At 38.2% G+C, this 25577-nt stretch overlaps 1 protein-coding gene and 1 long non-coding RNA gene across 9 annotated transcripts; one reads left to right on the top strand and one right to left on the bottom strand.

Moving 5' to 3' along the window:
* Window positions 1–361: 361 nt before the first annotated feature.
* Window positions 362–23874, bottom strand: LOC111332639 (cyclin-dependent kinase 6). 7 transcript variants are annotated; one of them, XM_088741914.1, is made up of 8 exons: window positions 23716–23851; window positions 11153–11456; window positions 10489–10913; window positions 7537–7675; window positions 4659–4826; window positions 2239–2399; window positions 1481–1616; window positions 362–761 (listed from the first exon to the last, which is right to left on the bottom strand). In XM_088741914.1, the coding sequence occupies exons 3-8, from the start codon at window positions 10698–10700 to the stop codon at window positions 609–611; spliced, it is 969 nt and encodes a 322-aa protein (XP_088598040.1). In that variant the 5' UTR covers window positions 10701–10913; window positions 11153–11456; window positions 23716–23851; the 3' UTR covers window positions 362–608. The 7 variants fall into 7 exon arrangements, with proteins under 7 accessions (XP_088598040.1, XP_022793762.2, XP_022793787.2 ...); XM_022938027.2 differs by lacking the exon at window positions 11153–11456 and having other exon boundaries at window positions 23716–23874; XM_022938052.2 differs by lacking the exon at window positions 11153–11456 and having other exon boundaries at window positions 10489–10937; window positions 23716–23862.
* Window positions 4825–9035, top strand: LOC111332668 (uncharacterized). Of its 2 annotated transcripts, XR_015994282.1 has the most exons (3): window positions 4825–4968; window positions 5336–6954; window positions 7956–9035. It is a non-coding gene; the product is annotated as an uncharacterized LOC111332668 (long non-coding RNA). The 2 variants fall into 2 exon arrangements; XR_015994281.1 differs by having other exon boundaries at window positions 4825–6954.
* Window positions 23875–25577: the final 1703 nt, after the last annotated feature.

Here is a 25577-nt window from a genome sequence, read left to right as displayed (position 1 = left end):
GGATAGAATGTATAGATACCAAAATTAATAGCAGAACCTTTTTTTTTTTCATCTAAATGCAATGTTCCAATAGCTGTGCCAAACTGCATACACAGTTGATTTGAGCTGCACCCAAATCTTTGCAACTCTTTTTCTCAAATTTTGAAATTCTAGAAGTAATTTTAAAAGCCATGTGAGATTTAGTAATTATAGGGTAGTTTTGTTACTGAAATAACAGTGCAACCTGACTAAATTATTTGTAATTATTTTTTTCTCAGTATAATTAAAATAATTATAAATTGTAAACGCACCTCACTCCGAAAAATAAAAATCAAACAAACACACAACCAACCAAAGTTGGCACACACTCAATACTAATACATCACTTATAGGGCTACTTTATTTAGAACTTGTAAATATATTACATGTACTTTTCAACAATAATAGCTAATTCTTTTGAACCAGAACAAATCTTTAACCCGTTAATTTAGATTTTCTGTCTTTCATATTTATTTTTGAGGAACGCAGTGTATGGCAAACTTGACCATTTTAAAACACACAAGGTTACATGTCACTTGGTTGCAATTTCTTCCTGTGAGAACCTTTTTTAGCCTCACTTGAAAAACTTGTCAGAGAGCAGGCATGTTTTCCTTTTTTTTGGCCATATTTTGATAACTACCTTGTGTGTTTTCCTTGTTGCCATCATGAAATTCACTGAAGTATTCATGTTGTAGAGCATCTAAAGCTCCAACTCTCTTTTGTGGACCAAAGACCAGTATTTTCTGAAAAAAATATATATATGTCAAGAGTAGTTCTCAACTGAATGTAAAAATTAATCTGTGATTGCACCGGTTCTCCTTTTGTTACTTTGTTTTCTGATTGATCAAGAACTTACACATCCTCTTGACTAATCAGATGCTCAACTGAAACCATGACGTGGTCACATGTTAACTTGCACTGTGGACTTTGAATGGTTTGTTTGTATTTACTTCGAGTTGTCACTGCAGCCGGTCTTCTTGTGATATTTCCCTTTGTTCAGAATAGCTGCTGTGTATTGTGATCCGATAACACTGCATAACTCTGGAATGCCTATAGTGGATCTTTGTGTTCCAACCAATAGGAACTTCATCTCTACAGCTAATATCAAGGATGCAAGTCAAAGAGTTTAAGTAGCCCTTTGCTGTTCCTTCTTATTCTCAGTTTCTTCAGCATGAGGAGAAAAAGAGTAGATCTACTCCACCTGGATGGAATCCTTCTGTGGTCCATTGCAGCTAAACCACAGAAATTTGTCGAGCTCTACCCTGAGTGGGTGGGGAGAGGCACTGCAATAGTGAAGTGTCCTGCATACGAACACCACACAAATATCCGCACAGGCCACAATACAGATACAGAGTCCAGAATGGTAACCACAAAGCCAGCAAATCTTCAATAGCTCTTCTTATTCAGTACATGAATTACCTAGTTAGAGTAATGTAGTGATTGGTATACCCATGTACCTCACCTTGAGTAAGTTGGTTCCACTCTCGCACATCTCTGGTATTAACTCAGCAAGTGAAAATGGAACATATCTTGGGAATGATGACTGTGGAAGAGAAACACTTGATGGCCAGTCATTCTGTGATGGAGTTCCTATCACACTGCAAATTCATCAAAGATCATGAAAGAAAGTGAATGAGAGGGTGGAGTTTGAATGAAACAGCTTCCTTGCAACTGCAGTTTGCTAGAGCAGACACACACCACTTAAAAGGGGTTGCCGCGTAGTATTTTAAATAGGCTCAATCTGTCATGAACTGTGGGGAGACTACGGCACATTGTAACTGAAATTAATATATTAGGCTGAAGCAAAACAAGAACATCCAAGTTGAGACCCACAGACAAAAGTGGAAGAAAGAAAGCTAAGGATAGAGACCACAAAAGCAGAGTACAAATTTATGGTAAATTTCTTAAAATGTAAAATCCCTGGACAGAGCAGATTGTATTGTTCACAAACATGTAATTTTAACATGTTTCAGGTGGTGTTGGGATATTTGATTTTAAATAATATTTAACAAACTTGTTTTTTAAAGCCTTCTATTCTGAAGTACTTAAAAATTCTTCTCTCAACAAACATATGCATGACAATGATACCTTTTCACACAAAAAAAAATTCACAGGAGAGGATAAGCCAACTTGTCTGTAAACCAATACACCAACCAAAGCATGGGTTACACACAGAAAACTAATGCAGTGGCACGATATTTTTCTATACTTATGGCTCACCTAAATATTTTGTTAAGTTGATCTACATCTGATTTTCCTTCAAAGAGGGGTTTTCTGTTATAAAGTTCAGCCATAATGCATCCAACACTCCAAATGTCCACAGCTGTGGCATAACTGGAGTGAAGGAGAACTTCTGGAGCCCGATACCACAGGGTTACAACCTGAGACAGGAAAAATAATTATGAAAATGAAAATTGAAATCTGTGGCAGAAATTATAATCAGCTCAACACAGTTGTAGTAATACTAGTACATGTGAAGGTGTAGTCTGATCGTCCGGGTGTGTGTAGTCCTGAGAAGGACTGTTGTCGGTGGTAGTGACTGACGTTTCGACAACCTGTGCAGAAGTCATCATCAGAGTCAAGCGAATGATTGTTGTCAGTAGAACTGACAACAATCTTCTACTGACAACAATCATTCACTTGACTCTGATGATGACTTCCACACAGGTTGTCGAAACGTCAGTCACTACCACCGACAACGGTCCTTCTCAGGACTACACTCACCCGGATGATCAGACTACACCTTCACATGTTACCCCCGGGTTCAAACCATTTACTGCAATACTAGTACAGTAACTATTAAGTTGTCAAGTAAAATGATAACAACCTGGAGAAACATTCAAAATTATTACCATGTAAGTTCTCCTTGTAATATTCATACATCATCCAGCGAACAGGTAATGGGAATTCCCAAACTTATCAGGTAGAAGATTTTATCTTGATTTAACACAAAATTCTTTTTAACTAAGTTACAACAAAATGTGTTGCAGCAAGAGGGGAGAATTATCAATCAGATCTTGGGAATTAAAGGGTTAGCCAGTCTGATGGCAACTGATCAACTGTTGTTGGTAAATACATGTAGCAATGACTGATATTTATTAAGTTTATTATATAAGTTATATTCATATATAAATAATTATATATTAATAAATGTACTAAATAAATAATAATAATAAATACATGTAGAGTCAAGTGAGGTGGCTGTCAATTGAATGACAGTCAATTAGTTTTCAAAAACAGAAAATTTTCAAGGCTGTGCTCTAAGAAAAATTGAAGGGAGCCCAGTGCTCTGAAACTGTGAAATCCAGGGTGCCCATGCAGCAGATCCTTTTCCTGAAAAAACTAAGATTCCTGAGTCGCCTAAGAGCAAAAGTAAGGCACTATGGGCCACCGGGTGCTGCTCGACCACAGCTCTGATTTTATGAGAATGGAAATAGATATATTTTGTAGGAAATTTGTTCAGCCTTGCGTATTTGTCAAAATACTACAAAAAAGGTTTAAATTGTAATAACCTAGCTCACAGATCAATCTGTTTTTATATATTTTGTATCTGATTGGTGTATTGAAAATAACCTTGGTTAACCAGAACGTGATCCCTCTGATGTGCATGCTTGAAGTCACGTTCGCTGGACTTAAGGCCACTCCTATTTAATGCAAAAGGCCTTTGAATTGAGAACCAAGGTCCTTGAAAATGACCTAAAAAGTCCTTGAAAGTCCTTGAATTGGGTTCCTCAAAAAGTGCAAGAACCCTGTACCCACATTTGAATGATAAATCACAGTGAGATCATATATCGATCAAACAAATTGGCACCATTCTATATAGTTTTCGTTGTTTTTCAACAGTCAACCCTAGGCACCTCTTTAAGGTGAACACTTTATAGTGCTCTTAAGGTGTCTGCATATAAACTCTTTATGATGGACAATTAACATTATAAACTCAGTTTATAGAACACTGAATGCAGTGCCACGGTTTTCTTTAGAAACTTACCCTCTTTATGCATCAGAGAAAGTTCTAGTCACTAACAAGTGCAAACTGTATTTATAAAATGCCTCCCAATAGTCAATTGTTTGAATAGATGGAGCTGTGTGCATGCTACTAAAGTATTAGTGGTATGTAAGTGCAGTTAAAGCTATTAGATAAAAGCATCATTATCACTAACACATGTTTTACAAATCAGGTATCTTTAAATTAGTTAACCAGGTGATCTGTACTCAGCTGCAAATTATATTATATAACCGCCTCCCGGTTAGTTCAATGGATAGAGCGCTGGACTGTAGTGCGGGAGGTCGAGGGTTCGAGCCCCGGCCGGACCAACACTCAAGGTCTTAAAATAATTGAGAAGAATTTGCTACCTTTCTATAACATCAAGAAATGGTTAGATATTCTAGTCTTCTCGGATAGGGATGAATGAATGGAGGTCCCGTCTCCTGCAGGGTTGGGGCAGGAGACGTTAATTTCCCACACACGAGATTACTGTGTGATGGATGTCCTCCCCTGGGGTGGGATGGGTGGGTTAGAACAGCAGGTCCACATCAGCTTTTACAGCTGCCAAATTAATCAACCTGCTAAAACAAATAAATGAACTTGACACTAAGCCACTGGTTACCTGAATGATTGCAGTCTTATCTTTAATACTTACCACTGACGTCAAAGCCATAGCATCTCTGTATATCCTGGCTAATCCAAAGTCTGCAATCTTTACTCTACCAGTTCCTGAGATAAGGATATTCTGGGGCTTCAGATCTCTGTGGACAATCCGGTGAGAGTGCAAGAAATCCACCCCATTCAACAGCTGATGTGTCAAGTCCTGGAAAGAATTTTTTATTGAAGAGTTTGTAACATTTAACAACTTTTAGTTATTAAAAAATAATTTCTCATTTCAGCCAAACTCCGTCAATCGTTAAGACAATGAACATTGTATAGGACCTGCCGACATCTTTCAGTCAAAGGTGCGAGTGTTTTTAAGCAAGACACAATAAAATCCAAGACAAAGAATATTTCTGAAGATGCTCCAAAAGTTTTCAAAGGCACCAGTATCCTTCAGAGTTCAGCTTTGTGCTTTCATCTGTTTTCTTGTGTTGGGGGTAACCTTGATAAAATAGTGCTTATGATACACAAGTAACATCTTCTTTAAAACTCTCTCCTCTAAAATCAGAGTTGTTGAGAAAAACAATTATTTTAATATGGACACTTGAAGGTTATTTCACATTTTCAATATTTAGCTAGACAATGTGTAAGTCAAGGCTGTAAAAGATGGAAGTTCATTTAGAGGTGTAGGATAGCATACTAAATTTTAAACAATTTTTTGACTTGCAGGCATAAGAGCCAGCTTACAAGCATCACTGGGCCATACAAATGCAATCTTATCATCCAGGTGGCTGTACATGTGTTTCTGTGTTAAGTTATGTTAAGATTTGATATGGAGTTTGAAAGATGTTCACTTAAGAATAATGATTCAATTCACATAAATTAATAAATGAGTTGCTGAGAGCAATCAAATGTGGGTAGAATTGGAATACTCATCAAGCAACCATGGATTTAATTTTTTTTTTGTAATTTGCCCAAATGGAGTGTGGTAATCTACTATTATCAAGAAACACATTCTTAGTGAGGCCTGTAGCCTGACAATCACAACCTACTGGGAGCTAATGTTTCACTACTGCCCATCATAACTTTAAATTTCAATTGATAACCATGCACAAACTTTGTCTTTCATTTTAAGCTACAGTCTGATGATCATTATTCCATGAAACTCATGTTACAACTCTCATCTTTAAAATCTATATATTGCTTTGTATATCCATGCATAAAGCACTCTAGGATATGTGAAAAAATCTATATACAGTATGTTAATTCATTTATTTTATTTCACATGTATCTTAAATGTGAAAGTTTCTCCACATGGTGTTCCCTTGTCAAAAACGTGTTTCATGCAGATGTTCCAATAACATGGTTGGAGTAAGCTCTTATCTTCTATGCCTTAAATTGTAATTTACTTAGAGTAAAACATCGTTTGCCCATATTCAGCCCAAAATTAGCATTAGAAAACATCTCAGTGAAAAAAAACTGTTACTGCAGTGATCCTTTAATCTGGCCAGTCTTCACATGTAATTTCTTCCAAAGGAATGTCCTACACTTATATTATGTGAGATGAACAGTGTTCCTGCTTAATTGGACAAAAGTATTATTGCCAAATCCAAGCTGAATGGAAACTGACATACACTCTTTAATGAATGCTGCACACTCTGAACTCAACCAATATAATAGCTTTTCTTTAAATCAACTAGCTATTGTTTGATGTCTTATAATTAAGAGGGTGTTGGAAAATAAAAGCTGTTTTGCATATACATTAGAAAAGGAGTTTTAATAACAGATACCAAAGAATTTGACCTTTCAAGTGATCTACAGGAATTGTGCTTTGAAGAATGAGGAATTATAATTTTGTTAATGGTATTAGCAGTATTTTAATATGCATGATCCATTTTATCCGCACATACATACAAATCCAAAGGAATGGATCAACCATTTTAAAGTTTGGCAGCAAAACATGGATTTTCATTCATACTTGTCATTACTTAACCATACATAATTACAGAATTGCATGTCTTTGATCAGAATAATGACTACCTGATAATGTTATGAAAATTGAAGTCCAAAGTACTTATGGATCATGATTGTTGAGATTTGGAATGGATAAATGAGTTGTTAGAATACTTCAACATGGAGGAAATTAAGTGGTTTTAGATGTGTCATCCATTATTTAGTGTGTAAATCGCTCATAACCAGACATTTTGAAGAGTTTTTCCTTTATCCCATTGGAAAGTTATGCTTTCGTGGAAGTGATTTACATGTAATTAAAATACCCTCCAGGGGGAGGGCAGATGGGAGAAAGATCTTGTGACAAGGGAGAGAGCATTTTCTGATAGATGATGAAGGTGAGCAAAGTATTTTAGCTTTTGTAGGCTCTAGTTTTGGTCTTTAATTTACTGGGAGGTTCAGTGCCTACCCCTAGATCACCTCTGGTGGGCAGGGACATGTCTTCACGTCACTAGGGACCTATAGCAGTCAGGATGGCAACACCAAGGAAGATGAATGCGAAAATATGAATTTCTGTTTGTAGTCAGAATTTCAAAAATGGCTGCATGTGTTTACAGTGTCTTACGGCGCTACACCTCAACTTCGGCCTAATGTATATATTAAGCAGCCTTGAGTTCCAAATTTGCCATTGTAGTTTCCTTTCACAGATAATGTAGATTTTGGTGATTTCACTTTGTTGTTTTGTGAATGAAAGCTGAGAAATATATAAAGTTTTAAAATGCATGTGCTGGCTATTGTTCTTCCCATTAGATGTTTTATTTGGCCACATCCCCGTTGCTGTCCCTGTTGTAGTTTGCAATAGATCCCTATTATGTGTCCTGGAGGAAATGTAAAATTATGTCTCCTTCAAGATCAAATCAATCTTCAAACCCAAATCATTACCCCTTGTATTGTACTTCTCCTTGGAAAAACAATAATACCTTGATTTTCCATTCTGGCAATCCTGGTTGAGGGCAGTTGTCGAGATATGCACTGAGATCCTGTTCAATGTGCTCAAACACAAGGGAAAGGTATTTCTCATGGCCTGATGGTGAAGTTGTATGAAAAACATCCAGAAGCCTAAAAAAAAAAAAGTAGAGGAACCCAATAAATCACCTTACTTACCCTAACATCATTGGCACAAGATCATGCTCTTTGCCTCTGATCTCGTGCATCAGTGCCATCATCTGATAGTCTATAATGGCATTGCTGATATCAGAGGCAAAGGCAAATACATTTTATAAGTGCACTCCTGAAGGTAAGTGAATCTCCAATCTGTAGAATCAGACCGTTGAAGACTTAATGATCCCAACCTTCTCTGAGTGTTGAATTTTATCCCATGTAATGTTCTTTATCCTAGAATGACTTGGATGTTGCCATTCCCCATGAATGATATTACAGGTTACCTCTGGTGTTTGATCAAGGTTCCCTAACATATTATGTTTCTAGACCTAAATCCTGTCCTGCATGGAGCAAAGAACTGTAAAAGCCGAGTGCCATGCCCACGGGCACAAACCTATTTCACAGCCAGGGCTTGAGTTGCAACCTTGGAATATGGTATGAGTTTTCTAGTGTCACTGCATCTGTCAGTTATGCTAAAGGTCTTAGTATTAATTAAAAAAAAAAAATGAATCACTGGAAGAGACAGGTTTCACTCAGAAAGAGTCTACTCCAAAGAAAGTCTACCTTCTTGTACCCCCCCCCTACCCCACTCCACGCAAAAATGACAGTGGGGTGTGTGGAATGATGATGAAGAAAGGGCTATGATACATATCTCGTGTCAGTCCTTACAATCGAGATTGCAATTTTGATGGTTGAAATTGAAACAGCCTGGTGACTTTGCATAACTTGATCTTTTTATAGAACACGACATGGACACCATTGTATATCTTGAAATGTGAGAAAAGCTAATCATCTCTATCTCTAATGACAGAACAATGAAATATTTTAGGGTCGTGCTCTTGGGTCCCACAAAATCAAAGACGTAGGTGTGAAATCACGTACACCGCAATGGACAATTATCTAGAGAAGATTCAGTGTTAGCAAGCATATGTTCTCAAAAGTAAACGAAATACAGATAAGGAAGTCACTCCCGCAATAAAAGATGGCAATTGCCCTTCTCCATCACGGAACACCAAGAAGAGGATTTACTGTAGGCAAAATCCCAGCAAGACCCTCAAAGAGAGTGAGAAGATGGAAATATGCAACGATGTTTGAGTTATGGTACTTATTTGTTGAAGAATTCACTCGACCACTCGACTCAATCAAACTGTATTTTGACTAAAGGCGTTCATCTCATTGCTGAAACTCGATCTTCAAACATCCTAAACTTTCAAGGCCTGGGGAACGTTCAATCAGGTCATCACCAATTGCCCCAATTTCGTTTAAAATTCAATAAAGGATTTCGAGGGAAGAATTAAAAATAAACAAAATTACTGTTTCTGTTGAATTATTTCGTTAACAAAATGTGATACTCATTTTCCTACGATTGCGGGCAGAACGATGGCTAAAATTTAATTAAGATGTTTAAGATTAAAATGGTGGAATCAAAAGGGATCGCGGTGGGCATGTAAATCATCGATTGATTTCCCGAGGAGATACAGGAAAAAGTCTTGTTTAGTCTAAACAAATCGTTGATCAAATTTCTTACCTGTCAACTCTAGAACCAAAAAAAAAAAAAAAAAAAACAGGGAAAGAATGCCCGTTAAGTGACAAGCGTTATCGCTTATGCCGTCTTTCTGTCACTGAACTCCGACAGTTTTCGATTTATTTTGAATTATAAACAAGCCTTCTAGTAATCCCACAGGAATGTAAAATCCTTCATCAAATCTTCTTCTTACTGTGTTTGCTCGTATTCACATCGAGATAAAACACCGCGTTGAAAGGTCGAGATGAACATCACTCAATCCCGTTTCAGAAACATGAGACGTCATTATAATGTAAACAGCGCCTCCAGAAACAATTTGTTGCGAGTATTAGCGAGCATAAATGTCAGAAAAACAGCGATCTTATGAAAACCTGTTCCATTTTGTCAACAAAAGTGTGTAAAACAGAGCTCTGCAGCGACAAAATCGAAGCGATCGGCAAGTCCAGTAGTGAAAGGTGATTTAAATTCACCTTCAACCTCGCGGGAAGTCGCTCAGCCAATCAGAGTATCGTTCGTTTGGTAACGTTCTCTTCCGGTGAAAGCAACAACATACACAACTTCCGTTTTTTAAAAAGCCCTCAGCTCGCCGGGCAACACACAGGTCTCTTCGGAATCTAATCGACATTTCGTGAAGATCATCGTACAGTAGAAGGCATCTGAACATTGTAAAAGGACTGTGATTTACACCATTAAGCACCGTAATTACTCCTCATTAAAGTGCTAAAGCCCTTAATTATGCGATGTACAAACATGTTTTTTAGTCGAAATTAATTTCTGACATGCTGCCTCAAAGACAATTACAACATACCGATGCATCCTACACTATACATAACATCTTGCCTCTATATTCTACTGAATATTTTGAGCTTAAAGTTGCGCAAATAAAAGCGTGAAACCCTAGGTTTTCAAGCTTCTCGGAATGCAACGATTAAACAAAAGATGAATTTTAATCATGTATTTTTTTCTGATGGCCAAATTTAACGACTATAAATCCCTTCTCAAATTTTTTCTTTGAGTTAAGTTAGATTGTTTAGACTTTATTAGGATCGCATCGATGATAGAAGCGCAGAAAAATGAAAAATAAAATTAAACAGACATTATTGACCATGGGAAGGGCTTGGGGTTTCGCAAGATTCTTGGGGGGTTTGCATGGGAAAGCAAGACACCAAGAATTCTGGATCTCCCAATTATCACTTAAAATTCAGTAGTTGCAGCTTAAACAAGCAAGAGAAATTATTGATCCTACCTTACAACGTTTTCATGCGCGAAATTGTCGATCTGCTTGAGAAGAGCTATTTCACGAATGGTGGATAGTGGCATTCCTTCATCGCCGTTGTTTACAATTCTCACTCTTTTTAAAGCCACGAAACGGCCTTCGTTTTGAAGATCGCGGGCTTTATAGACAGTACCATATGCACCGTTGCCGATCTCCGCCACCTCTTCATACTTCTGGGCCATTGCTCAGAATTTCGAAGCAATCTGCGAGGATCAGGCTTTCATATTCTTTGATGTGCTTTGTTCACTTTAGCGTGACATGGCGATGCCTCTGGGGTTGACAAAAGATTCTCTCCCGTCTTATCGCGTTGGCCAACTGTAAGGATTGCCACCAAATCCTAAGAATCCGGTCTTCAATCTTCCATGGAGGTGAGCCTTCTGTTGCAGAGACCTGAGCTAAAGACAGAATCGGATCGTCCGCTAAAAGAGTTAAGAGATTTGATAGTGCTTCGTAAAAGGAAAGTAAATATTCAACTTCAATTCTGCTCCAGTCTCGGAGGAATTGGGGGCTGCATACGGTTTCAATTCAATCAGGTATTTCGATCAAACAATGCCTAAATAGAAGAATAATCACATTTTTTCCTAAATCAGCCGGCCAAATCGCGATCTTCACGCTAGTCCTAAACATAACTTACTTTGATCAAGTACACAACCCTGAGCTTGAATGAATGAAAAAGTGTGATCAAACCTTCAAAATAAACCTGAGGTTGCAAGGTCCGCTGCCCCGACCACGTGTGCGCGGTTACGTCTATTTATTTCCGGTTAGAAATTTCAAGGCTCTGATTGGTTGCCGAGGGACTCTGCTAGATGTATCGGAATGTGGCCTATTCATTGGCTCACATTTGTCACGCCCTTTGCGGACCCGGCCAATAGAGGCAATTAAAGCTCCCTCAAAATATAATTTTCTGCTTGGAAAAAAAGAAACGCGGCGACCACCTACTGGATAGAAACGGAAAGAGAATGCTGACAAATGAAATGTTGTTTTTAAGCACATGGCTTCACATCTGCGAGCCAACTCAGATTTCACTTTCCCTTAAGTGTAGTCACACAAAACTTCTATAATCATTATGCAACATGCAAAGTGTATTCCTGCGTTGACAATAAGACACGATCTCGAAACCTCTCGAGTTCAACTGTACGTGAAACTTGAGCTCCAGCCGCGAAAGCCATCAACATCGTTACTCAAGAGGTGGAGATCTCGAGCACATTTCTTAGATATTATCATAATTGACTTTGTCCGTTGTCGAGGCAACAGATCGATCAACTACAATATCGAAAATTGAGCGACAGATGTCTTATGCACGCAGTCGCCGGAAAACCTGGTCTTCATGCAACGCTAAGAAAAGCAATAAACTGTTTACTAACTCAAAATTTACAAAGGAGCGACAAGGTGGCATAGTCCAATAATTTCCCACGAACAGCTTGCCTGGTCGTCACGGTTAAGGCTTTTTCACATCAAGTAACAAGGAGTTGATTGATTTCATAAATATATTTAGAAACTTGTTTGGAATTCCCTCGTGGACGACGGAACACAGCGACTCACTGATGATATAGACTTTTGTATTACTACTGCAAATCTGATTGTTCACGCGACAATTTCCGATAGTGAAATATGATTTCGTGTTTTCTGGAAGTTACGTAACAGAGTTTACTTCATTAAATGTGAATAGATAAATCTCGTTATTGTTTTGCACATTTCTATGTGACTTCCCACCGTATGAGTACGTCACTGATCCCACGAGGTTAGCGCAGTCTACAAAGAGTTCTGCACATATTTTCTCTTCGTAAAATTTGTCCTTGTGCAGACGTTTTGTTTTGTTTTTTTCCTTCTTTCTATTTAACTGAGCAATCGAAAATACTTAACACTGTTCATCTGCAGATGGCTCCTGAAGAACAGAGAAAAATTAATTTCGACTTGATCCTAATGTACATACAAATTCTAAACACTGTTAGAAATGAGACTTATGGCAACGTTTAAGGACAGTTGATATGTTGAACTGGTCGTGATAGGGAAAAATGTCCACCCTATAAAACCCAGCTGGATTTTTTACTGATAATCAAGGTCATAAGTTTCCAAAGCTATCATTAATACGATCAATAAAAATTCACCTCTTTAAGGACGAGCAAATAGGCTTTGTTAAATACCCGAAAGAACATTTAGATGAGACTGAACAAAAAATGCTTAAGTTTTTATACCTTGCACCTCTAAAGGAATTTATCTCAGAGGCATATGCTAATTTAATTTACTAATCATTAAACTCATACAAGGCCCTTGAGCAATGCTATGATTCTTTGGCCCATTTCTGTTGTTGTCAAAAGTGACACTGGCGGAACCAGCATTGTGCGCATCTATATTCCGCAATTCTGTCATTCTTTTGCGGTTGCGGTCATGAGTTGTTCATGAGATGTGCGTGGGCGACAGCTGATTTTGAGTAGTGGTAGTGTTTAAGGTTATTGACTCTGCTAACAGCCCCACGTATGCGTTGTTAATTGGCAAGAAGTTAGTCCTTCAGAAAGTTATATTCGTGAAGGAAATGAAATCGAAAAATATAACTGAGGGGCTTAACTTGTAGCAGCCGCAACGCAAAAACTGCACTGAAGTAGGCTTAAAAAGGCAGGAAAGCTAGAATTTGAGCAGGGGGTATTGCTGTTTTCGGTTTTGGCACCGTGACGACCTCTTTTTTTCTACATTCTGTTTCTAGCTGGACAGTTTTTTCCTTTTTTGCCATTCGTGTATCATTTTATTTTAACATCATAGGAGGCGTTGCGTTTAATTGTTAATCCGTTTCATAGTTGCGTTAAAGATTGTAGTTTCCCAAAGAGAAGAGCTATCAGTTTGTTTCTTACCTCCTAACAATGTTTTTTCATCTCGCAGTTTTCTGTTTGGTTACGTGTTTATTTGTTGGCTTGTTTGTTTCATGGCTTGTTTGTTTGTTGGCTTGTTTGTTTGTTTGTTGGCTTTTTTGTTTGTTGGCTTGTTTGTTTGTTGTTTGGTTGTTTGTTTGTTTGTCGTTTGTTTGTTGTCTGGTTGTTTCCTGTTTGTTTATGGCTTACGTATGCAAGTGATATAGGTACCCAAAGCATATTAAGAACAACCTTGGTAAATAAACTTGTGTTCTAATGAAACCTCTACTTTCTAACTTGATGAAACACCAGAAGAGTTTTTACTGAAAAGAGCTTTCCATTAATTTCTCCATGAGGTTAAACGTTAGCCACAAAACATGTGGTCAAAAACTTTATCCGTTGGGCGTAAAAATTTTAACTTTTGACCATTAAAAAAATTTACCTGCAAAAATTTTACTTTTAAATCACAACGGAATGATGTTAACCGTTAGCCGTAAAATGGCCAAAATTTTAACCGTTTGCCGTAAACTGAGGCCACCACCCCATCGAGACCCTCGACAAGGCTTTCTGCGACAAAATTTTCTCTGTTTCGCTTCGCATTGAACAGGCAAACATGCTGGTAACAAATTAACCCTTTGATTCGAAAGATCTCATGGGTAATTCTTCTTACTGTCTGCCATACGATTCTTCTTGTGTTAGTTTGGAGAATTTGGCATTGAATCTATCAATAACTCCCACTCAGTAGTTTCCTTTGCTCTCATCACTTGTCTGCTTGATACAGTATATTGTCATTGTAAGATGAAATTCTGTTTTGGTCCCTCACCATGTTAAAATTGCAACTCGTTTAGAGATGAAAAATAGTCTATAGGTGGTTTGCACGTTACGTCATGGCCGTCATGTTGGTGGACGTAAACAATGGTTATCTCATAAGCTTCTTTTGTTCGTCCACCAGCATTTGTTCCTTTCACTATTGTTACCTGTGTCTCTAGAGATTGGTTGCAAACCACACTAATTACAGCTTTATGGTAATTTGACTATTGAGGACAAAACAGATCCAAGACTTTCGTTACTGTTTCCGAATAGTAAACATCCACAATCGGTTTCGAAAGTTCACCATCAGGGTCAGTTACGCTGATCGTATCGTCGTAAAGAACTAATTCAATCCTTAACATGAGCTGTTGTTCGTGTTCAAATAAGGGTTTAGTTCTCAATCTGTTTTTTATTTATTTTTTTTTTTTTCAGTGAAAAATGGTGTCTTATAAAAGATACCACTCCATTTTAAATCGCCTTTCTGCATGACAACTATCCGACCCGGCCATTGGTGTTAGCTAGGCTAGTCGACCAAAGATATCTGGTCATCAAATGGGAGAATCTGCTTTCCGATTTTCAGAATGAAAAGGGTAAGGGCAAGACTGTGCTTGCAGAAAGAAGATTGGACATCTCGTGTCAGTACTAATAGGAATTCTTCGACAAGATATAATCAAGCTTTAATTTACGCGAGCAGACTATCACAAAACCGGCTTCCGTCTGTACAATATTTTCACTAGATATTTTTTACGAGCCCATTCTTAGCCGTACAAAGTGAGACAGGGCCAATTTAGCACTGATCACTTATAAAGAATGTTGCCTCTGGAATGTTCAGCTTTTAAGTTCATAGGAAAGAGAAAGCCTGCGATCTAAAGTTTTTTCCGCAATCTTCTTTCCTATCATGGTTTATTTGGAACGAAAGTGCACACCTTGAAATTCAATGTATGGCTAATTAATCTTTCCTACGTTTATTGTATTAATTTTAAGCCTATTTTTCCATTAAACTTTCTTCCACGATCACTAATTCCCGCGTATCGGAAACCAACGTAACCCAAATCAAACGAAAACACTTCAAGCTAAAGCATAAAGAGGCCGAAACACGTTTCAGGAAGTCGTGTTTGAGTTCTTGCCCTGCTTCGATTGGCCTTAAACAATAAACATTTCAGTTTGAGTTTGAGAAGCGTTGTATATTCTTAGCCTCGATTGACAACAGCATATTGATTCAATATATTACTTTAAGTGTCTTGGAAAATAAAGATTGCAATCGTGTTTCCGGTTCACTAGGGCACTCACGCAAGGATCAGTAGAGCTTCTGCTATGTTTTAGAGACGTGGGGACACGATTCCTGTAAATATATTATATACAGTTGCATCAAAATAGAGTATCACTAACGCTCTACATGCGTTTGTTTTTATGGTCATAGATGACTAAGAACGAAGATGCGATGAAGCCTGCTAATTCATCACTTTTTTGGAATTTCGACCCGTCATAATATCCGCCTGAAATATTTCAAAGAACTCCTCCTATTCTAAACACACCCAAGACGTAAAGTTACCCTAAAAAAATAATAAACACGCGATAAGCAAGGTCTTTCAGACAAACGTGGGTATTATATTAATGACGCCAAAAAAAAATTGTCAAAATTGCCATGATATGGTTGGCAGTGGAGAGACCTCGTGTAAACGCCTCAAAATTTCACGCACATCGAGTCCAGCTGGTATGAAGAGAGAAAAGAAAGTGAAGTATTGCCAATATCTTTCAACGTGGCTAACAACAGAGATGTAATCAACTCCTTGAAAACATTTTTTTGCGTCTTGAAAAAGACAAGGTTACATAACTATGTCTCGTATATGAGAACGATCCTTCGCAGTAAAGCACTATTTGAGCAATATGTCTGTATGAAACATACCACCATTTGCTATTTTATGGACTTTCTCGGAAATTAGATATATTCTTAGAATGTCGTCCATAAACCTGAAGGGGAACATCCTCTTTTTGTAGAAATTAGTAAAAACTGGCAGATTTTGTAATGAAGATGACAGTTATAAGAATTATGCCAGAGAGTGTAAACCTGGAAAAAATCTCACACGTTTATAAACAATGCATTTACAGTATCAGTAAGAATCTCAGCGCTCACGCACGAAGTACCACTGGAGTCACTGAACTAATGAAAAAACGGAAATTTGTGATATTAAGGAACTTTCGATGTGGTATTTAATATATCATTGGTGATCAAATTCCAACCGAATAGAGTATTCACTAAAATTTGCCTCGCTCCTAACGTGAGGGCCTCGAAGCTAAATTAATTGGTAGGGGCGCTACACAGTATCTGCCGGGAACCTCTACGGGGTACAAGTTCCAAGGAAGCATGAAATCCTCAGTTCAGGCTTTACTGCCGGGAACTAGCTCAGTTATGGTTTACCGGTAGGGATCAATGCACCGCTTCCTATCCAGGGGCTATCCGTACTGTTAATTGCCAACGGCCAAAGAAACGTTACTTAAGATGTTCTTTTATTTGAAATTTAACCACGGAGGAGGTAGTAGTAGTAGTAGAAGTAGTAGAAACTTTATTAAAGTGTCAAAAACCGTCTAGCCAGGGAACAAATCCCTTACTAATTTGGAGGTTGGGTTTTTCACGCGCTGACCACATATTCCCAAAATGAAAAAAGCTAACGGTTGAGATCCTCAATGGTAGAAGGTGTTTCTATCGTGACCCTGACTTTTTTTTCTTCAGTTACGCTTTTGATCCATGTCTTTTTTTTGTTCTCGGAATTCTGTTATCTATGTATTGAGTTTAAAAATACTATAGTTGTAGTCAGGCATGATAAGAAACATCATTGACATATCAAGATCATTGACCGTTGTTCCCAATGGTCGAAAAGATTATTTTTAGAAGCTTGGCATTCAACATTTGTGAACCGAATGCCATTAATGAACACATTTACATTCCTGACATTTACAAGGCCCTTGGCAATCCCAAGTGACGTTTCTGCGGCTCTTTTTAAAGCACCCATTTGCTTTCGTAGCCATTTATTGCTGAAGAAGGTTATAGTATTTTAACCGAAACGTTCTCACACAAAGTTTTTTAGTCAGTGACAACAACAACAAAAAATTATTTATGTATTGAGTTATTCGTGCATTCTATATGATAAATGAAATGTAGAAATACAGCTTGAACTACCGGCCTTGAGAACTGAAGATTAAGGTGTAACTTCTACTTGCAGTTGCACTACATTATTCCAGCAATCAAGTGGTGAGAATTTCCGAAGGAATCAAGAGTAGGATGTTATACTGATGCCAATCGCCACTTGGTCACGGTTACCCGCGTTTTCCCGCGCTCTCCGGCATTCTGAATTCTCATTGGCTACACATGAATTTTTCCCTTTTTCTGATTAGTCGCTGTGACTGCTCTAGTTTACCCAATGGTATAGCGTTTAAAAGGATAATTTACGCTATCGGGTAATTATGGCGTCGATGGTTAGCTTGCCTAAGGGATGGTATGTTGCTACGTGAAAAAATGCATTAAAGGTGAGCGAACCAAAAGTACTTAAGGACAACCGATGCTTGTTGTCTCATATCATGAATTGGCATTGTGCAAAGTTGACCACTTAGTGCAAGTGTGGGCGAAAATTAGCGCTTCCTGAAGATAAGAAAAGATTTCAAGCATGCAGTCATACAGGATACAGTTGAAATTCGATTTAGAATAAGAGATCCTGCCTCGATTTAAAAGATATGCTGCATTCCGCCGCTGCCAAACCAACACAAAATTTAAAAAGGTTTGGTCTTCATACGTAATTTTTTATGCCGGATTATCCGATCTACCTGTGTTTTTTTTTTTTTTTTTTTTTTTATTGCTGGAAAATGAAAAGAAAAATTATTTTTCGCTTGGTCCTGAGAGTCGGAAAGGGTTCAATTTTGTTACCGTGTTACGATAGTCTACGTGTTGAGTCATTGTTAACTCAGTGTGTTAAAAAGACTATAAGATTTCACTTCGGAGAGTAAGAGAAACGCAATGGAGGCAATAATAGACCAAGATGGCCAAAGATGACCAGAAGTGGAGAAGATTGGCCCAGATTACATAAATAAAAACATCAGCGAATAATGGATGCTTTTCAAGATGCAAGAGCTGTGAATTTGCTTCTTTGATCATCAGGTAGCATTATCTGACCTTTGAACGTGCTGGACTGGTCGTATAGAATTATGAATTGGCATCGAACAAAAAAACCAATTAGTATAAACGCGAGTGTAAATTAGGACTTCCTGAAGATGAGGACAGATTTGAAGCATGCACTTAAGTTTGCGCGAGCCACTTTCTTCAGTGACTCTGAAAGATCAGCTGAAGTCTCCATCAGCAGGTGTCAAAAGAAAAATTAAAAACGCAAAAGGAAAGATAGAAACCCTTGAGTTTAATGGTTAGATGTATCTTTCTTGATGATTTTGTGATCGTGTTCTCGATAAGCTTTTCTTTACCCGGGCTTCAAATTGCCTCGCGCGTCGATTTTTATCAGTCACAAACTGAACACTACCTGTAACTTGAAAAATGCTACAAAATATTTGTTCAGTGAGAGAAGAAAACACAAAGGAAGCATTAACCCTTTATTCCCTTTGAGGACGAAGAGTGACCAGCGTCTGAATTTTCCAAACAATATCATCCCTGAATCACACATTGAGGTCGCGAGAATAAAGGAAATAATCAGCAACTGAAGAAGCTCTTGATTTTTACACAAATTCTCCTTGTCAGCAACTTAAGTTGTGTATAGAGAAGAGTATGGAGAATATGCATACTGATGTCAGTGTGTAAAAGGTTGATAAAACAAGAAAAAAAAGGAGAGCCAAGGATTCCCAAAGCCGACTATGGAAACTCGGTAAAATTTCATGATGCACAAATCTTCAGTGACTCGGCACTGAATGTAATTCAAGGACCTTTCACCTGAACAGGGTATACCATATCTGTCTGTATTTAGCTTCTAAGTAGCGCTTGTCTGCAAGAAGCTCAAGGACCGGAAGTTATTCAACAGGCGTTCTTTCCTTCTTCCTGACCTTAGCCGGTGTCGGTGTAATTTTGATTAGACCGAGACCAACTTACTGTATCAATAAGATATCACCCAGCTAGAGATAAACTAGGAATTCCTTTTTAGGACTTTGTTGTCAAGATTGAGACTGTCTCTTTTGTTTTCTATATTTCTGATAGCCCCATTCCCAGCCCCATTCCGGAGATTTTTACAAGAATCAACCCGTTCACTCCATGGACTCGTTGTTGAGCCATTGGTTGAAAGAATGCAAAGATCATTTCCAGAGGCTCTTCAATGTCAAAAAAAATTGACCAAATCTTCATTCACCGCCATCGATGTATTGATATCATTGCTTCCATCTGTAAACTCCTTATTATGTTCTCCTAAGCAGTGCTACTGACATAAGTGCCGCTGCTAACGTTTTTTGCACATGTTGTGCTGTATCGTGATCAAAGTCCTTTGTAACGAGGAACAAAGAATTAAACCCCTAAAACTTTCCTCGCTCCCAAAAGATAGCTTCAAGTGGTTGCTACGTTGGTAATAGTGCCTAACTAGTCAACGAACTGGACATAGTTTCATTCTCAGTCAAAGCCTGAATTCTCTTTTTTAAAGCTGTACTCATGATCTACAATTTCTTTACTTTCAGCGCAAATGAGAAGATCATGAGAAGATCAATTCTTTGCCTAGCATCACATACGATCATCCAAAGATAACATGAGATTTTTTAATACATTATTTATGGCATGTTTCAGTGTTTGTCTTCCTCTGGTTTTATTTATCCAGTTGCTAGAATTAAACACTGAATTTAAATTAATTATCAATTCTTCAGTAGTATCTACTAGACAGAAACCAGATAAGCTAAATGTCTTTGCCCTCTTCGTGGGAGCAAGGTCTCTTGTCTACACACGGTAATTTTAACTATTCTGTCAAAATATCCAATCACTGCTAGTATCATATAGTATGTGCGCTCCACTACTGATCAGAATTGAGACATTTCCATCGGGTTAAACTAGAAAACCAACGACAGAAGTAAACTGCACGCTTGCTGATGGAAGAGAAGAGAACCTTTGCACAAGCACAGCTGAGGTGATCGTCTGATATTTTGAGAGAAACCCAAGAGGGCTAAGAAATTTTGTCTTTAACATGGCTGGCTCCCCCAAGTGGAAAGGTAGAAAGTAAATTGTGCTATAAATTGCTCCAAGCAGGCATTTCTAAGAAGTTCTCATTCATATGTCTGACTTGATATCTTACAAGAGAAAAAACGAAGCTCAAGGATAGCTGGGTCGTCTCAGTCAAAGAGACCCTCTCCTCCCCTATTTCTTTTGCGATTCGCCCATTTCTGATAAATGAATCACCCCGAGGGTCCTTGCAATGGTAGGCGTGATTCATAAGTGTGGCTCCAACAAATGAGATAACATTCAAATGCCGATCGAACGCCTTGCCGCACGCAACCAAGCGAGAGAAAAACTACTTGTGCCCGGTTTCATGTCACAACAATTAATGAACATCTAGGGTTTTATCATGATCCCATTGTTCAAAATCGTTTTTAATCCTTTGTCTACGTGATGAGAAAAATCAATATTTTGCGAAAATCCTACGAAACCAGAATTTCTGAGGAAAATTCTTGAACCTAAGCCCAAATCTCCTCATAAGCTGTTGAAATATTTCCATTCTTAGAAAAATATTTTTCAGCTTCTGTTTGGCTCGGCTTAAGATGAACCCTTGGCCGCGATGACAAGTTTTTCTGAACAACTAGCTCCGTTAAATAGAAAGAAAGCTATATATAGCTAATATCGATGAAGCATACCAACCCAAGCCTCTGTTGTTGTGAGTCTTGGAAGTGCAATTTCTCCACAGCTAGCGGTTGGAATTCTAAACTCGATGGTATCCAAAATCGAAAGACCGGGTTGCTATGGTAACATGTCTGAAAAACCACAGAGTGTTCAGGTGATTTGGTCAAAGTCCAGGGATGTCTTTTACATTGTATATAACGGTATGTCTGGATTTCAGGCGAAGCTTAGAAGAAAATTCAAACCGGAAAAAATTTTAAACGCGCTAAGACAAAGTAGGTCAAAGTGCTTACGAATAAAAGATATTTGATTTTCTCATGTTGCGCCAGATTTTCATTTTAATTTAGTACTGAACCGTAATTTAGCCCGAACAATCTCGCGCTTTTGAGAAGTTATTTAAAAGTGTCTGGCTTATAGCTACAAACAACTTTTTCCTCGAGGGATTTGACCGGAGCAGGAGCCCATTACCCTGACCAGAGTGATTCTCGACGGCTGCTCCAAGACAGCGTTGCGGGTATAAAATGATATCAGCTGAATTTACTTCCCAAGACCTGACTCGTGGATGCATTTCCTTGTAAGAGGGTCAAAATGGGGCGCCGTTAGCCGCAAAAAGACCAAACCGCTTTAGGCATAAAAATTTATGGATTTTAACTGCTAGTCGCAGTAGAAAGAGTAAATCGTAAAATTTTTGTCAATATGCGATGTGTCATTCAAAAAGTGATAACAGCCAAAGTTTTAAACTTTAGCTGTAAAAGCCATCGCCACACTGAGATCCTCTTGTAAGTTAGTTAAAAGAATCATGTGGCGCCATATCACGATGACGGCTCTCTCAAAGATGATCAATGTTTCTCATCTTAGCGCCTTCAAGGCGCTAAGAGTCTTATCCACTTGCGCATGCTCCGCCAAATCTGGGCCGAATTTGCTAAAAAAAAGTCATGTATGTTGTTCTCGGTGTGTCAATTAGAGTTTTACCTTCAGCTAAGTGAATATGTTGTGGTAAACATATTTCCGATTAATTATGTCATGAATCATTGGCTTAGCAATATTGAACCTCTTGCATTACATGGGACTGGCGAAAACAGGCGGAAAATACTTTGAAAACGCATATACGTAGCACTTAGGGATGATCTAGTTGAAAAAACTCTTTAACCCCAAGAGTGACCAGCATCTAATTTCTCTTTACAACACCCCCCTTGCATCACACATTCAAGTCTAGTCTTGACTTCAAGGAAAACAGCGATAAACGAGAGAAATATTCCTCAGATACTTCAGATGAACCCTCTTCTGAAATAAGACCTTGAAAACCATACAAAAAAAAAACATTGGGATGATTAAATCAACACTATCATTTTCTTTTAACCCTTTGGAAGATCGCTTGGTTTTTCAGGGGGAGAAGGTGGTATCAAGTCGTCGTAGGAAGGGGGGAGGGGAGGCTCTTAAAATTGGTTGCCAATTAACTGCTAATGAGGAGGGCGATGATAAGACTATTACGGTGCCTTATTGGGGGATCTGGGATCTGGTAAATCTTATCGGGACACAATGAAAGCCCGCCAATCACTTCTCCCACCTTGGCGATAAATGATAAGAGGTCCTTCGCTTTCCAAAATTCATCAGCGCGAAGTTAATTGATCGGAAAGGACTTCGAGGACAAATTGTACAAGGGCGTACCTTAATCAGTCATTATTGACAAAAATGCAAGATGCAAATCTGTCGTTATATCTTTCATCTTAAATTTCTGTTGTCATTGTAAATGAATCACCCACTAGATTCGATTCAGAGCGCTTTTTTTACTTTTTAGCCTTTCAACTTTGAGAGGTGAGTTTAAATGTCTGCTCTTTCAGAAAGCAGATGAAATAACCAAACTCGATGGCTAAAACTTGACAGTTTCCTTGATGTAATTGCGAATTCTTCTACCTTATTTACAGGGAAATGTTTGTCAGTCAGAAGGGAGAAGTTATCATGTCATCAATGGCTAACCAACACCTTTAAGCTCCTGCAAACTCTTGACGAAGCCGGCGGTAAAGCTTTAATTTACTCCTGCGCTCTAAATGATTTATAGCTAATTAATCCCTAAATTCCGCTATCTCTTGATCAGATATAATTTTAAACTGCAGTTATGTTTGAATTTCATTAACGGCACATACTTCAGATAGAACTAAATCGTTTCAATGCCGCAACAAAGTTTGCGTACTTGTAATAAGAAGTCTTTGGGATACAATTGCGTGTTGTCAATAGTCGATGAAAGTCGCCCTCCTACCTACTTACAATAATGTGTACATCATCAACCTCCATTCACTTTGAGCTGAATTAAATTCTCCGACACGCTTGATGATAGCTTTTCGTGTCTCGCCGTGAAACGAGCAAGATAGTTGGTGATGGCCAAGCAAGAGATTTTGCACAGTTAAATAACGCACGCACCATCATCAATAATTTTCCGTAAGCCTGTACCGAAGTTTCATCGCTGATAATATTTTTTTCCGTTTTAGTTCGACCAGGGTGATAAGACGCCCCGCGAGTGATTTCGTAATATTGGTGGGCACACACGTATCAGGCAGACAAAACCATTTAAAGCAATTCTTAATCTGTACTTTCTATTTTCAGTGAAGAAACCTTACTCGATTATTTCATTCATTTTTCCTCGAGTGGAGTCGTGAATTTGTCTCATACAAATGATCAACGCCTAGGTTAAAGTTTTCCTAACTGAATGAGAAATGAAAAGGGTTATCATTTCGTGATCATACATACCTGAATCAGCGTGACTCGGAGGAGAACTCACACAATTTCGTCGAAGTCCTGAATGTTGGCGACTGATCGCACGGAGGTATCAAAGAACCCGGACTTAACTGCGCCGCGCTTGCTTTCTAATGAGCTCTTTGAGTATTAATTACATTGAATAATAATATGGGTTGTTTATGAGTAAATTAGTTGCAAATACGCTATTTACGTCACAAGAACAGCGAACCGCGGCCTGTTCACCAGTCCGCAACGACCGCAGTTTCCGCGAACTCTTTAAAAATTGCTTCGTACTAGATAGTTGAACCAGTTAAATCGCAAAATCTTTGAGTAAATTGTTTAATTGGTTGAATGCCAGCTTTTTATCTCATTCCGGTTCTAACACGCATCCATACTGACAGGTAGAATCGATGCATTTAGTAATATCCTTAGGACAAATTGGTTTTCGCGATAATCCTCTTTAGATCCAGTGACCTTTGTGTTAAAGAACGCACCAGAAATATTCCTTAGTTGTTTAGGAAGATGCCTCATGCAAAATTGCACGTGCGAGGTTTGTTAATCATTGTGCCAGAACGAAAAAAATGGAGCTCGGGTAGGACCCGTGAAATAAACAGGGGGTATTCTGAACTCAGTTGAATTTTCCAGTCAAATTTAAGAGCATGTGAATCAATCGTCAATTAAATTCTAACCAACTTATTCTTGAACCCGGTTCCTGGGATAGTCATAATCCAATAAAAAAAGAATTAAATAGAAGAAGAAAAAAAAATTGAAATGGGAGGTATTTATCTTTCGTAAATACCGCGAGAGGTAATTAAGTCAAATTTCCGTGCACTGTTTGAAAGGTGACCGATGACCAAATTGTTCATTCTCCCAACTTCCTCCTAGAAGTAAGGAACTAGTCATTATTTACTGGATTATTTTTCATTTAATGGATTATTTTTTTTGAGGGGGGGAGGAGGGGTAACGTAGTTTCAGGGAGAACGGATGGGTTAGTCTTCGCCAACAGAGTATAAAGGGGGGGGGGGCTATAGAAAGTTAAATGCTCCTTAACTGCCGATAAGGGGGAGGTGGATCGTAAGAATATATTAGAGGGCCTTACTCGGGGATCAGGAAAATTTTAACATGACACAACCAAATTCTCCCAGCCACCCCCTCCCCCCCTCCCCCCCCCCAAAAAAATCGGGCGATGGATAATAATAATCTTTTCCCGACATCAAGGAGTCATACAAAATTTCAGGTCAACGCATCGTCGAGTAAGATACATATTTTACTCAAAAAATAAATGAATTAAATAGATAATTGTATGAATCAAGAGCTCCTGATTTGATTATGAGAAAAGAAGGTCATATATACGGTACGCTATTTCAGAACCAATAGCTTTGCGTAGTTGTAAACTAAACTGACCGAGACGGCTTATGTTGTTGGTAAACCTTGTCTGTCTACATACAATGCATTTTCAATGAGGGTGGGCAAAACTCTCGGTATAGAAGCTTATAAGAAAAAAAAGAAACTTGCATGTTTCGTTAGTTCAAATTAAGTCGCAAACGCACGGAGCTGCTTTCAAAACAATTACAACTGGAAACAAATGCAAACACTTCTATGCCTTAATGTGTTCTGCCGGCGTATTACATAACCTGAAACTTCCATTCAATTGTACTGTGATTAAAATTCAGGGTTTTGTTATTGGTGTCATGCATTACTGGGTAATTTTTTTTCTTGTTTTTTTCTGTTATCAGTACCTGATCATTAGTTTCTTGATAGCCAATACTTCCTCACTGAAGATGTAAACCCGTAAAAAACCTTGATAACCGCTGCGTATTCAGTATTGACTCGCATGTAAAATTTGCAAACCAGAGGATATCAATAGCCATTAA

This window comes from Stylophora pistillata, chromosome 12 (genome assembly GCF_964205215.1).
Source record: "Stylophora pistillata chromosome 12, jaStyPist1.2, whole genome shotgun sequence".
NCBI lineage: Eukaryota > Metazoa > Cnidaria > Anthozoa > Scleractinia > Pocilloporidae > Stylophora > Stylophora pistillata.
Note: the sequence above shows the minus strand (reverse complement) of the source record. Positions and strands in the feature narration are given on the sequence as shown.

Bases quoted from the DNA above. Each gene is read 5' to 3' on its own strand.
- LOC111332639 (XM_022938027.2), bottom strand. From the start codon at position 10,700: ATGGCCCAGAAGTATGAAGAGGTGGCGGAGATCGGCAACGGTGCATAT. The intron at 4,827-7,536 runs GTATTATTGTTT...AATTCTTTCCAG, and splicing joins TGCCAGAATGGAAAATCAAG to GACTTGACACATCAGCTGTT. The intron at 2,400-4,658 runs GTAAGTATTAAA...TTCCTGTCTCAG, and splicing joins CTATGGCTTTGACGTCAGTG to GTTGTAACCCTGTGGTATCG.